Here is a 13,162-nt window from a genome sequence, read left to right on the forward strand (position 1 = left end):
GGTTGGCTCTGCAGGGCTGAGCGGTGATGCCGACCGGGGCAAGGGGCTCACGGCAGCCGAGGAATGTGCAGAGACCCAACCAGGGCAGCCCGGGCGAGCCTAGAGAAGAGGCCCTAGTGACACCTGCTCCCAGGAGAAGGCTTTGGCTCTGCATGGCAGYGGGTGCTGGAACACCTGGGAACAAGCTGGGGCAGCAGCCCCGCTCCCGGCAATGGGCAGGSGGCTTTTCTGTCCACCGGCTGCTGCGCGGGGCTGGCCACCTYCCACGATACCCACCAAGTGCCATGTAAAGCTGGAGGGTGCTGCTGCTCCACCAACAGACGCGTTGCTGCCCTGGTCCACACTTCCACCAGCCTCCTGGTCCCCTCTGTGCTCCCACCAGACCGTCCATCTCTCCAGATCACTCCTTGCAAAGCCTCTCGCTACCCCGCCAGCATCTGCAGCCCCCTTCGCCTGCCTTGTCATCGACCTCCTGCAGCCCCTTCTCCACCCGCGCTCTCATCAGGAGCAGGAAGGTGGCCACCAAATGTCCTCCTTTGGGCGCGGTGCCTCAGTGCTCCCCGGCCAGCTGGATCTAGGAGCATCCCCAGCAGGCTGCGGTGCAGGGAGGCTCCCAGGAAAAAACTCATGGATTTGGCAGGGGAAGAGGCTCCTGCCTGCCCTGGGGTGAGGAACAGGTCTAGATGGGCCAGGGCAAACTGCGCAGGCGGCCAAGGTGAGACCCTGGGCAGCCCCTTGCGAAGCCAGCCCGGCCCCCAGCTCCCGTCCTGCGCCCCACATGAGTCTTCTTCTCCCTCCTGGCWCTGGGGCCCAGCCAAGGGACGCAGATGAAGCATCTCTGCAGTAGGAAAGAAGGAAATAACACAGAAGAAGGATAGAGCAGAGAGCAGAGGGTGCCCTATACTGAGCTGGGGGGCCTCCGGGGATGACTCTCCAACCTAACCCAGYGAGACCACTTGGTCCTGGCCAGCCCTATGCAGCAGCGGAGACTCCCTCCTCAGTCAGCCAGGGCTGTCCTGGTGTTCCTCATCCCTCCCTCTCCCCAACACTGCAGCAGGTCCCAGCGCTGCAGCTGGAGCAGCCTACAAGCATCCCCCCTACTYGTCCCCAAGCCCCCCACGTCACCGAGGCCAGTCCGCTCGTGTGCCCCGGCCGTGCGCGTGCCGGGAGGGCGGCGGGGCTAGAACCCAGTCTGTGCGGGCTCCGCGCGCCCCGGCAGCTCCGCGCCGCCCGCCGCGGACTCCTCCTCCCCCGTCTCCTGGTCGCTGGGTTTGGGGCTCTCCGCGCTGATCTGCTGCTCTGCCGCCAGGGACCGGGGCTCGGCRAGGGTCCCCGTGCTGGCCGGGCCCTGGGGGACGGTGTCGCACGGGGCAGAGCCTACTGCACAAGCGGCTTCTTGCAGCCCTCCCTCGGTGGCACCGTCCTCCTGGGTGGTGACGGTACCGTTCGTTAGCTGCTCCTCTGCCGCCGCCCCGGCAGGGCCCACGGCTTCCTCGAGAACCTCCTTCCGCAGCATTTCCCGGATCTCCTGCACGCTCCCAGGCGATCCTGAGGCTGCCGGAGGCTCCGGATCCTGCGGCTCGCGTTCCTCGTGCTGCGTCAGCGCCTCRCTGCCTGCTTCGTAAGGCAGGGCTCCCTCGTCGTCCTGGATGACCGACACCACCTGCTTGGCCCGGCGGCGCTTGTCGGAGGTGGGCTCGGCGTCGGGCTGCCCGCCGTACTCCTCTCCCCAGTCGATGGGGACACCCTCGCCGAGCAGGTGCAGGTTGGGATCGCTGTTGTGCATCACCATGCTGTCGCGGTACAGGTTGTGCTTCCTCTGCACGGCCGCCTCCTTCACAGCTGCAACGGCACGTAGAGACGAGTCAGCCTTGAGGGCCCTTGTGGCCCTCCAGAAGCTCCGGGTGCTGCTAAACCCAGAGCCACCTGCGCTCCAACACATCCGGCAGCTTCTCCAGCACCTGGCAAGGGTGCAGGACTGCCCACCAGTGCGGAGCCACAGCACCTCACCTTGCATGATGTCTTTCATGACCGACTGCAGCACGACCTCCTCGTAAGTGTTCTCCACGAGGATGAAGCTGGCGAAGTCCTCGAAGATTAGCTCTTGGAACTTGGTTAACTCCTGCCGTAAGGGAGAGAYGGATCAGACTGTTCCTGCAGGCCAGAGCCAGGGACAGCCACCTCGGAGCCTGCCCACCGTGCTGGCCCTAGCCCACCAGGCTTGGGGAATGCCACCCTCCCGACGGGCATGGCCATGGCCTTGCATCTATCCCAGGGAACAACGGGCAGCAAATCTGGGTTATCTGGTTACAAGGCTAGGGTCCTCTGAAATGCATCATCAAGCATTCCTATTACTGGATTATATACAGCCTGTCATGGAAAACCAAGGATACCTTCCCACCTCCGAACAACTCAAGCCCAGGGAGACGAGGGAGAAGGAAGAGACCAGGTCCTCCTTGGAGACAGAGGGATGCCCAGCCCCTCCACAGTGGGATTCTCTTCAGCTCTTACCCCCTTGCAGGTGGGTGCCAGCTTTTTCAGCAGGAAGGGGATGGTGATCTGCAGCAGGGCTTCCCTGAAGAACTTCTTCCGCACAGTGCTGCTGTCGTAGTCGTATTTCTGCAGGGCGAGCAAGAGGGCAGGGTCAGGCTGACACCACAGGGAACAGTGCGTGGGTTCCTCGACCTCTCTCCCTGACACTCCTTTACTGTCTAGCTCTCAGGGACATCTGAGATGGGCAGCAACTGGCTCCTCCATCTCTCCTCTGCAGAAGCCTTTGGGCCAGTGTGAAACTGGAGCAGCTTTTATGTTGACATATGCCTGTAGTCAGAGGGGATCGAAGGCACTTCCTTCTCGAGGCTTTCTTGCACATCTGACCCAAACCTCAGCAGAACACGTAACAGTGTCAATATTTCTGTTATCTCAAAAAATGCATTATTGTCAAAAATGGGACTCCTGACCTCTTTCCCAGGCTCCCAGCCCTCTCATGAAGGCCACCTCTTGAGAAGGCACCAATGCTCTATAGAGACAACCCATGTCACACCACCCTCCTGTTTTTCTACCCCTCTCACCTTGAGCACTCGCTCGAGGATGCGCTGGATTGACTTGCACAAGTCATCTTTGCCCTGAAGCTTTCCCAGCTCCTGGTGGAGGAGGGTCTCGAATGTGTGCACGGCATCGTCCATTTGCTATCACAAGAGACAAATCATGAGCATGAGGAGGGACCCCAAGGGTGGCCAAACATGGGAAGACGACCACAGCTGTTCCCAGCCTACCTGTCTCATGAGAATCTGTGCCCTCTGCTTGAAGACAGATGTGCTGGAGACATCAAATCGTTGCTGAAGACCCTCTAGTTTCAGCTGGTCCATCTTCTCATAGCATGACTGCATCTTGACAGGGTGGAAGGCCAATTGCGAAAGCTTCTCCATGTACTGTGGACAGAGGCACAGCTCGGTAAGCAGGACAGCCTCTTTGCATGCATCTCCCACACCAGCCATGGCAGCCTGGGCTGCCGTGGTCAAGCCCTTGTCTCCAGCAAGCTGGGGACCTGAACCTATTTGCTGTCAGTACAGACAGTGCAGTGATCCTGGGCTCCTCCATCAAAGCTGTTGGTGGACATGGGTGGCACGAGGTGGTCCTCTAAGACCAACAATAAAGCAGGAGGAAGACGTATCAGGGGAGGTGTGGGCTTCATCCCCATGGGCAACAGTGTTTTCCCTGTCTTGGGTCCCCCAACCCATTCCACAGTACAGTCCTCAATGGGCAGCAGGATTGCTCTTCCACTCCTGAGCCCTGTCCTGCCAGCCAGAAAGAAACCTCCCCAGCCTCACCTCTACCAGCTTCTCCAGGCCGCCTTCGTTGAGGATGTTCATGTTCATGTCTGTGACCTCCTTGAAGAACACCTCCCGCACCTCGGCAAAGCCCTGGCTTGTGGGGGTCATCAGAGCCTCCAGGATGGAGGAGATGTAGGGCTGGACGTGGTTACGGACACAGATCTCCGCTTTGGGGAGCACGAATGCTAAGGAGAAAACAGGGGTAAGAATGGCAAGTTTCTTCCTCTGCCATGTCAGCTCGGAGCCCACCGACAATCCAGGCCCTAACCAAGCTRGAGCACAGGATGTGTCCCCTCTCCTCAACCCTTCTAGGAGAGGGTCAATCTCAGATTTACATGGAAATTCCAGGTGTTCTTGCAGATGACTTTCCAGTCAGCTGTTCCTCCCCTCAGCTGCTCTGTTTTTGGGTCACTGCCTACCTTTTCTCTAAGCTTAGGCTCTTTCTGTGGCACAGAAATGTAAACCTCATGCATGCACCTTGGCCACTGCAGCTCCTGTGCTCTTCTGTACTGCCTGATCCACTTGCTGACCAACAGGTCAAGCTCCACCCCAGAAACAGCTCCATATTGGTAAAATAGTTTTCACATCATACTGACCACTGCTCACATATATCCAGCCCATCTGTGCAACCTGGGAGAATTTGGAGGGTCTTCTGCCTCTAGGGCTGTACCTCGGATTTTGCTTGCCAAGTGCTCCTTTGAAGTGATGATCTGGTCCATATCTGTACGGATGSTGCTCTCCATCTGGGGACGTTCCAGTTCACATTTGGTGAGAATTGCATCGTACTGGGTCTTTGTCTGGTCATAGACCATCCTGTAGACGGCGTCTGAGATCTAGGGAGATAGACACTGTCAGGCCGCTGTCTCCTGCATCTTGCTGCAGCCTGGTGACCATCACCATTAGCTTTCCTATAGGTAGTGAGATACAGTGAGGGAACRCACAGAGTCTTCACCAGGCTCCCGACCAGAGCCATGCCTGCAGCCTGGCCATAGGACGTCCAGGTCAGAGATTCCCGAACTGGGCAAGACGAAGCCCTGGGCCACTTCAAAGTGGTACCTGATCAGAACAGAGCTGGTCACTGTCACCGTGAGYAGAAAGGGCCTTGACCCTGCTCTGCCTCTGGTTGAGAAAGCTCATGGGCTATAGGGGAGAACCTGGCTCCATTAGAAAGCCGTGGACCAAATTCAACCCAGCAGAGCGTAGTAATTCAGTAATTCTGTGTGGCCTTGTCCACCCATAGCCCTGACCCCTGCCAGGGGCCTAGGGGCTGTTCTTAATGCACACAGAAGATCTGGTTCAGTGTTGAGCCCAGATAAGCTGGCCCAGAAGCCTACACAATCCCCAAGGGACGTATCCATGGGTCCAGGGGAAACCGCACATCCCGGGCCGCCGCGTCCCTGCTGCTCCAGGTTGCTGCTCTCGCAGCATCCATCTCCACATGGGCATCAGCCAAGCAAGCCTGGATACCAGCCAACATCCCTAGATAAAGCTGGTCTCTGGAGGAGCCCAGAGCCTCCTCGTGCTCRTCACCGACTGCAGCTCCTCGACGAGGGTTTGCAGCCAATGGTAGAGCTCTCGGGGCCGGCAGGAGGCAGAGCTGCTCCTCCCTCCATCCCGCAGCTCTCGGCTTTTTCAGCGCGGCTCAGGCCAGAGCCCTGAAACGGGCAGCGCGTGGGTATTTTTAGGCTGCCTCAATGGAACTCTGTTAGCAGCCGCGTGGAATTTTTCTACTGGCTCGAAGCTTTTAATATGCAATTTTGAGGAGCGCTCTGCTCTTTCGCAATGTCCCGGGGCTGGATTTAGCCTGCACTGCTCTAAAAACAGCTTGCTAAATATAGSCCGGCCGGGCGGCACTGCCGGCCCTGCCCAGGCCGTGTTTCCTAGCGCCGGTGCCGGAGCCGTGGAGGGGAGGAGGCGGCGTGGGAGGCGGCTCCACGACGGACACAACGCTCGCGGCAGAGGGGGCGACGCCGCGTCAGCGCCGGCGCGGAGCCAAGGGCACCGGCCGCGGCACCCCAGGCCCCGCCGGCCCCGCGAGCACAGCCCGGCTCCCCCGTCCATCCCGCCCGGCACCGCGTCCCCACGCAGCACGGCTCCCCCGAGCAGCCCCGGCACCTGGATCCAGGCCCTCTGCCGCTCCTGTGTCTTGCCCTTCAGCCTCGGACCAATGGTGCTCTTCAGCTCGGGGACCAGCTCCTCCATCACCAGGTTGCTCAGGATCTGCAAGGACCAAGGCAGGGACCGTCAGTGACCCAGACCTGTCCCCACCCTGCCTCCCGTTTCCAAAGGCACCTCTCATCTGGAGACGGGTCCTGACCTGGGTTTCGTTGCCACACAGCATGTCCCACGTGCCGTACTGCTCCTTCGACTGGCGGTACATGCGCACTGCGTCCGTGAAGGCAGGGGCCTCCACTTTGGAGTCCTCAGGGATCCCTGGCAGAGGGCAGGATGGCATTGGGTGAGCCAGCACGGCAAGGAGAGCATAGCATAGAGCAGAGTGGACATCTCTGAATGCCCCACGGCCCCTGCCAGAGCCACCCGTGTATCCCTGGCCCACGATCACAGAGCATTCCCCGCTTCCCTATAGGACACCCGGGGTTGTCACCGGGGCTGGGGGGCCCAGTGGCCGAGGTCCAGGCTCTGCGCAGGCAGCTGGACAGCAGAGCCCCCTTTCCCCAACCCYGGGGCCAGAAGCAGCTATGGGGGACCCCAGTTTGTGCAGAGCAGCGTCGCCCCGTCGTGGACGCGGGAAGCACCCGGGAGCGCAGGCTCAGCAGCAGCAGGGAGCCCCGGGGATGCGAGCGGACCCCGCAGAGCCCCAGTGCTGCAATGGGACGTKGGGCTCCGCAAGTGCTACTGGTGCRTGGGGACGTCGGGCTGGCACAGCGCAACGGGGCGGCTCGGAGCTGAAGCTGGAGCTGGAGCTGGAGGAAGGGAGAGTTGGAGGGAGAACTCCGGGAAGCAACACAATGCAGTTTGGGCGGAAGAAAGACGCGGTTGAAAGGAGGCAGGGATGAGTCACAGGCAGCCCCACGGAGGCGGATGGTGCTCCAGGGAAGCAGATTGTGCTCTGGGCCCTTCACTCCCACCCAGGCTGCATTGCCATGATTCACCCACACGGCTCGGTCCCCAGCGGGGTCAGGCATCCTCCTGCCTTCCCGGGAGGGTCCCATGCCCATCAGCAGGACAGARCCCAAGGGGACCCGCTGTGATACCCAGTGACCAAAGAGGGGAGGAGGAGGAGGAGGAAGAAGAGAYAAGAGTCACCCTTTCTGAACRACTTCACCACACGTCAGCTCGAGCTCAGTGACAAGGGGGTGGCAGACGGACAGGACAGCCTGGCTCAGCAAGTTCTGGTATTAAATGCCCCACGCACACCCTTCCCTGCCCACCAGCTCCATCACGGTGCTGGTGACAAGAGCCCGAGGCAGCGAAGACAGCGCAGGTGGGTCCCCAGGGATGGGAGACAGCCAGGCACCCCGCGAGCTGRAGCCGACAGCGCCTCGGGGAGATGCGGCCAGAGGCGCCTTCCCCCTTCCCCACGAAAGGCAGCAGCCCCTGGTCACTTAGCAGATCTTTTCCAGCACTCATGGATTTCTCTAAGACGATTATATTTAACTCTAAGCCTAAGCAGCTTTTCCTATGGGCCATCTTAATATATTGGGGAAAAAAAAAATAAAAGAAAGAGCAGATGAGAAAGTTGAGGTCTGATCCTCGGGATATGCTGCTCCAAGTCCATGTGCCAGCGTCACGGTGCTGTTTCGGTCACAGCGCACATGCTGGGTCCCTAAGGACGCTCCATTAGAGAAATGCATAAAAGGCAGGTGAAAATTCCCACACTCATCACAAGCACAGACAAAAAAAAAAAAAGAACATAATGTTTAATTTGGAAAAAAAAAAACAGAGGAAACAAAACAAAATCTTTCAATGGATTTGAAACGCTATCTTCAACCTTGCAAAAACAATGAGCCACATAAACTTGTGTTTTAAAAGGGAAGAAAGACCTCACAAAGAAAAACAGTCTGTAGAAGTCAAAAAAAAAAATCCACAAAAAAACCCCACCAGAGCTGATCCTTTCCTGGGAAACAGGCCATTTGTGTAACACTTTCTGTTCAAACTGAGGAGGAAGAGAGATTAAAAAAAAAAAAAAGAAAAAAAGAAGGAAGGAGCAGAGCTCTGGCTGGAGGCTGCCGGTGGCGCCCGGGAGCGCCAAGGCCAGGAGCCACGGTGAGGGGCTGCCCAGCAGTATGGCGCTCGTTGTGCCCACAGCCAGGGCAGCCAGGGAGGAAAAGAGAGGGAAAAATAAGAAATCAGTGAATTGTCTCTTTGTCAGGATGAGAAACTGATTCCTCCTTTATTTATCCTTCTTTTGTTATCAGAGTTTCCATTGTGGGGCCTGAGGGTCCGCATGCAGGGACTGCAGTGGCTGTGACCTCGCTCCCAAAAAGCAGCTCCTACCCGGCTCCTGCCCCCGGCTCACTGTGGCCTCGCTCCGGGAAGAGCGGCCGTGGCTGAGCAGGAAAATCACGTTYTTCTGGCCCGAGCAGGATGACGCAGGAGGCTGGGGCTGGTCTCCTGGGCATCCTGCTGCTGCCTGCGGTGTCGTGGGGCTCCCACAYGGCCAGCAGCTGCCCTGGGGACCCCGAAGGGCTCACAGCGACTGCAAGCAGGACGGGGTGGCTACTGAGGAGCTTTGAGGTGTTCTGAGAGGTTTACGACCAARTATTTTTGGACTCGCATGGAAAATAGTCCTTAGCTGGCACTGCACATGCGCCCCTGAGCTGTCTACAGCCAGGCCAGCAGCCGTCGGCCACAGCCCATATGTGAAGCTGGGTCCTCCTCCATCCCAAAGGCCACAAGCAAGAGAGAAACCTCCTCTTCCACCCAGGCACCATCTCGGGGTCGCCCCCCTCGTCCACCAAAGCCTCGGCCGCRTCCTCGGAGCCGCCTCACCGTTGTTGCAGTGCCGCACGCAGTCCTGGAAGACGGCCCGCCACTTGTCCTGCTCCTTGCCCGTCATCACACAGAAGTAGTAGTGCCGGGCATAGGGGTGCCAGAGGATGAGGGGGAACTGGGTGGGACACTTTAGGATGGGGGTGTTCCCAGACTTGGGGGTGGCTCCTGCAAGGGGAAAGCAGACTTTGAAGAGTGCCCATGTGAGCCCCTGCACTCTCCTGCCTACCCACTCCCTATCCTCCTGGAGCTGCTGCCTCCCTGACCTTTGGCCAATGGCCTTCACTTGGCCTTGGCATTCATTTTAGAAGGCAACCCCCTCAAGAGAAGACCCACAAGCACGTCTTGCAGATTCCTCCCCTCTTGGCCTGATGGGACTCACATCCCCTTCTTCTGGTCAGGGATCATCGTGGGAGTCTGCCCAGCAAGAAGAACAGTGCTGACAGCCCAAAACTGAACAATGGTTTCATCCTGCCCATGAACACATGGCCACCAACCACAAGGAGATGGGCTGAAAGGTCCCTGGCACGTGCTGGCCCTGGCCAAGATGCCCAAGGGCTTTCCTTGGATGCCACGTGGTCAACAGTGGAGGAGCAGGACAGCTCTGCTCCCAACCCATCTGGCATCTCTGGAGTTCATTAGAGTGTCCCGACAGCTGTGGCTGAAAGCGAAGGGCATGCAGACATCTGGAGGGTTTAGTGTTCTCATTCAAAGAAAAGCCGGAGCAGTTTTCCTGCTGAGGGCTAACAAGACTCATCCTCAAATTGCCAAGGTCAGGAGCAGGCTGGGGGCAGCAGGGGGATCTGCACCTCAGCGCTCGCAGGACAAGGGTCCTTTTGTCATGGAAACACGGCACCCAAGGGCTGCCGGAGGGGCAGGAAATGCCGCAGRGGGGATACACTGGAGAGCCTTGTCTCCTCCGCATGCATCATCCCATGGGGCAGGCAAAGAGCAAAGGGGCCTCACTCCTCCGAAAGGCAAACAGGGAGGGAAGCAGCAAAACCCATCCCGTAGCCTCCCAGCTGTGTTGGCAGCCCCACGGCTCCGCGGGGCCTCGCACAGGGCTCCTGTGCCCGACACGGCCCCGCTGGGTCCCGGCGCGGGGCGGCAGCGCCGGCGCTCGCAGGAGCGGTGGCCCCGGCGGCTCGGGCGCTCACAGAGGCGCCTGCTGCTGCAGCACATTCCTGCCCGGCCGGGCGGTCCCGAGCGGAGTGGCAGTGACGCTTCCGCCAGCACCGCGCAACGCCCGCGGAGCCGCGCCGCCCTGCCCCAAATTCCAGGGCAAGGGCGGCCGCTTCCCCCGCTCCGTTCTCCCCATCCCTCTTACTCTCTCTTTGTGGGGAAACCTCAGTGGGGCAAGGAGAGATCAAGTGCAAAGAGCTCCCTGCTCACGTCCGTAGGGATGTGCAGCTCCCAGACTGGGAGGTCCTCAAGCTCCCCCATCCCTCCTCAACCGGCAGGAGATGAAGGCTACCTACCCGGCAGGCTGCCATTAACCAGCTCCAGGTACTGGTCGAGGGAGGTGAGGATCTTGTAGCCGGCGCTGTTCACCAGCACACGGGGCTGCAGCACTCGCTCATAGGCCTGGGGGGAGAAAAAACATCAGTTGTGGGGAGGACACAACACACAGCCATGCTAGAGGTGGCCCCATGCCTTCAGGGAGAGGAGTTTTATCCGGATGTCTGGAGAAAGCGCCTGAATCGCAAGCCACATCAGCCCACTTGGGAATGCATGGGAAGGACCAGAGTGCAAGGGCTGCTTGACCAACCTTTGCCACATGCTTGGTGACAGAAGACCTTCACAGGGCATGTGAGAGCCCACCCTAAAACCAGGCCATCCACCCTGAGAGCCTCGTACAGAGGGAGCAAATGGAGGGCCACCCAACAGGCCAAGGTAGAGCTCACCAGCTTGTTCTCGTAGAGCACCAAGCCGTAGTTGTGCGGGACCACACAGAAACGGTTCCTCCACTTCTTGTTCTCCTCAATGTATTGGAAGAGGTTGCCCGAGTAGATGACATGGTCCTCCAGCGGAACCTGTGGGGAAGAGATGGCACATGGAGAACAGCTGATGGAGGACAAGGAGGACCCACTGCCCTGTTGGGTGCTGCTGCCCTGCATGGGAAGGTCAGCAGCACCTGCCTCGGGGAGGGCACGAAATAAGGTGTCGGTGCACCGGGACTGGGTCGCAGGAAGGTCTGCCTATGTCTATGGTGGTTTGGCTCCTCTCAAGGAGGTCATTTTCTCAGGGAGAAATGATCCAAACTAGTTGTATGCTGAGGGACATTGAGCTCCTGGTTGGATTAACACCTCTTACATCTCAAATTTAGGTGCCTAAAGGGGTGCTTTCGTGGCTGCACAGGAGGACTGGAGTATTACTACAAATACAGCCCCAGAAAAACTCTGTCTCATGTCAGGACTCAAGTCATAAGCAGCATTTTCCACTGTGAATGTAGTGAAACCTTCTTCCTTGGACAAATACAAAGCTCAGCTGGATGAGTCTCAAGCAACCTCCTTTAACTTGCAGATTAGCCCCACTTTGAGTGGGAAGTTGTACCAGAGACGTCCAGAAGTGCTCTCCAACCTAAACTGTGCTGTGATTTATCCTTGGGGAGGGAGGGAGCTTGCACATTACTGCTCCATAATGCCCATCAGCCTGGAGGAACCACTGGGGCACGTGCCAGTAGCAAATTATACAAGACAGGAATCAAGTCCTGCCCTACATGTTATCTAGAAAAGGGAAAACCAAAAAAGCCAGCATACAGCAGCCTAAAGGTTCAAGGTTTCATGGCAGGCATGTGATAAAACAGGCTGAGGACACCCCGCATCCTTGGACATGCAGAGGCCACCCTGGGCCAAACAACCTCTCGCTAGCTTTCCAGCACTTTTCTGGCCTGTAGGCAGGCAGCGTTTATGCTGTCTCAAACACAGGCTCACTAAATGAGCCAAGAATTTGTCCCAAGAATTTTTATGATCCTAGGAATATAAACAGAGTCAAAGAGTTCTCGTGAGGGTCTGAGCAATTGATGGCCAGCTCTCCCACATTGCCCATCCACCACAAGGGCCAGCATCTGGGAGGGTCTGCACAGGACTGGGCTCTTCACCATGCCACAACACTACCCCAAGGGACCTAACACAAAYGGGGATCATCTTTCTCACAAATGGGGCTACTTGGGGCTACAAAGGAGAATCTTCCTGCAGGAGAGGTTTTTCTCTCCTCCTTCCTTTTCAAACCGGCTCAAGTGCTGTAGCTGCTGKCAGCTTCAAGCCCTACAGCCAACTCAAGGCAGGGCTGGCACGTACAGACCATCCAGGCATCTCATTTACTTCTCCAGAACCCAGACCACTTCACTAACCAATGCATCCTTCTGCTGATAGACAGCTGACAGAAACCAGTTTTAGTAGAACACTCACAGTGTCTCCATTCCCCCTCTTCTTCCAAAGCACTTGCAAAGAATAAAGGCAGCAGAAAGTGTGAAGCAGATCCCATGGGAGACRGTGAGCAAGGAGTTAATGCCAAGAGGTCTAGTCCGAAGGCCAGCAAGAGGGATAGGGACAGAGAAGGCTGTTGGGGGCCCTGAAGGGTGGATGGGGTCGGAGAGGCCCTGAAGTGGCCGTCAGCGCCCTGTGCTGCAGGGGAAGGGCAGCTGCCACAGGCTGCGCTCCCTTCAGCGCCAGGGTCAAGAGTCACCCGCTATCATCTCACAGGGCAGCACATCTAGCAGTCAAATACAGAGAACCCGCCCCTACAACTGACCTGCAAAGCCTCTACCCTCCAAGACCAGCCTTGAGCCCAAGGCAGACAGTGCCACAAAGCYTGGCTTGGTTGAACAAAGCACCATGAAGTCCAGGCTGGGGCTTGACGAGGGTCTGGGGCTCCCTTGGCTCGGGAACCCATGCTGCCACTCACCAGCRTCCCCAAACTGCAGTGAGAGCAGCGCCCTCGTGACCGTCCCGCCAGCCAGCCCAGGGGCTGAGGAGCAGGACGGAGGAGGCGTTGTCCTCAACCGCAGGCGCCAGCCTGACCACAGGTAGAAACTGCCAGGATGCAGCAGCACCCACAACGGCAGGACTCATCCAGGGCCAAGAGCTTGCAGGGTCCTCTGGGGACCACGCAGGGAGCAGAGATTCGAGATAAAGCTCCTTCACTGAGGGCTGGCAGGGTGGCTGCCCTCAGCAGGGACAGCATTGCAAGCAACAGAGTTGGGAGTTTACATTCTGCAGGGCCGAGCATCAGCTGAAAAACGCCATTAAAAAGCATAGATATTTGGCTGGGGAGCCTGCAAAGCAGCCCGAGGGCAGCGGCTCTGCCCCCCTGCGCTCCCTGGATGGCAGAGCTCCCCATATTGCAGAGCTCCCCGGACTGCAGAGCTCCCCGGA

At 58.4% G+C, this 13,162-nt stretch overlaps 1 protein-coding gene across 1 annotated transcript in view; it reads right to left on the minus strand.

Annotated features, from left to right (window-relative positions):
* Nucleotides 1-1,180: 1,180 nt before the first annotated feature.
* FAM129B (family with sequence similarity 129 member B) overlaps nucleotides 1,181-13,162 on the minus strand; it is a 31,137-nt gene continuing 19,155 nt past the window's right edge. Inside the window, exons 3-14 of the mRNA XM_026049648.1 lie at nucleotides 10,691-10,819; nucleotides 10,265-10,370; nucleotides 8,787-8,954; nucleotides 6,151-6,266; nucleotides 5,949-6,053; nucleotides 4,504-4,666; nucleotides 3,831-4,018; nucleotides 3,276-3,431; nucleotides 3,072-3,188; nucleotides 2,512-2,619; nucleotides 2,011-2,122; nucleotides 1,181-1,842 (exon numbers count right to left, since the gene is read on the minus strand). Coding sequence (XP_025905433.1) covers nucleotides 1,181-1,842; nucleotides 2,011-2,122; nucleotides 2,512-2,619; nucleotides 3,072-3,188; nucleotides 3,276-3,431; nucleotides 3,831-4,018; nucleotides 4,504-4,666; nucleotides 5,949-6,053; nucleotides 6,151-6,266; nucleotides 8,787-8,954; nucleotides 10,265-10,370; nucleotides 10,691-10,819 — 2,130 coding nt within the window. The remainder of the gene's footprint in view (nucleotides 1,843-2,010; nucleotides 2,123-2,511; nucleotides 2,620-3,071; nucleotides 3,189-3,275; nucleotides 3,432-3,830; nucleotides 4,019-4,503; nucleotides 4,667-5,948; nucleotides 6,054-6,150; nucleotides 6,267-8,786; nucleotides 8,955-10,264; nucleotides 10,371-10,690; nucleotides 10,820-13,162) is intronic.

This window comes from Nothoprocta perdicaria, unplaced genomic scaffold, assembly GCF_003342845.1.
Source record: "Nothoprocta perdicaria isolate Ctin4 unplaced genomic scaffold, notPer1 scaffold_6, whole genome shotgun sequence".
Taxonomy (NCBI): domain Eukaryota; kingdom Metazoa; phylum Chordata; class Aves; order Tinamiformes; family Tinamidae; genus Nothoprocta; species Nothoprocta perdicaria.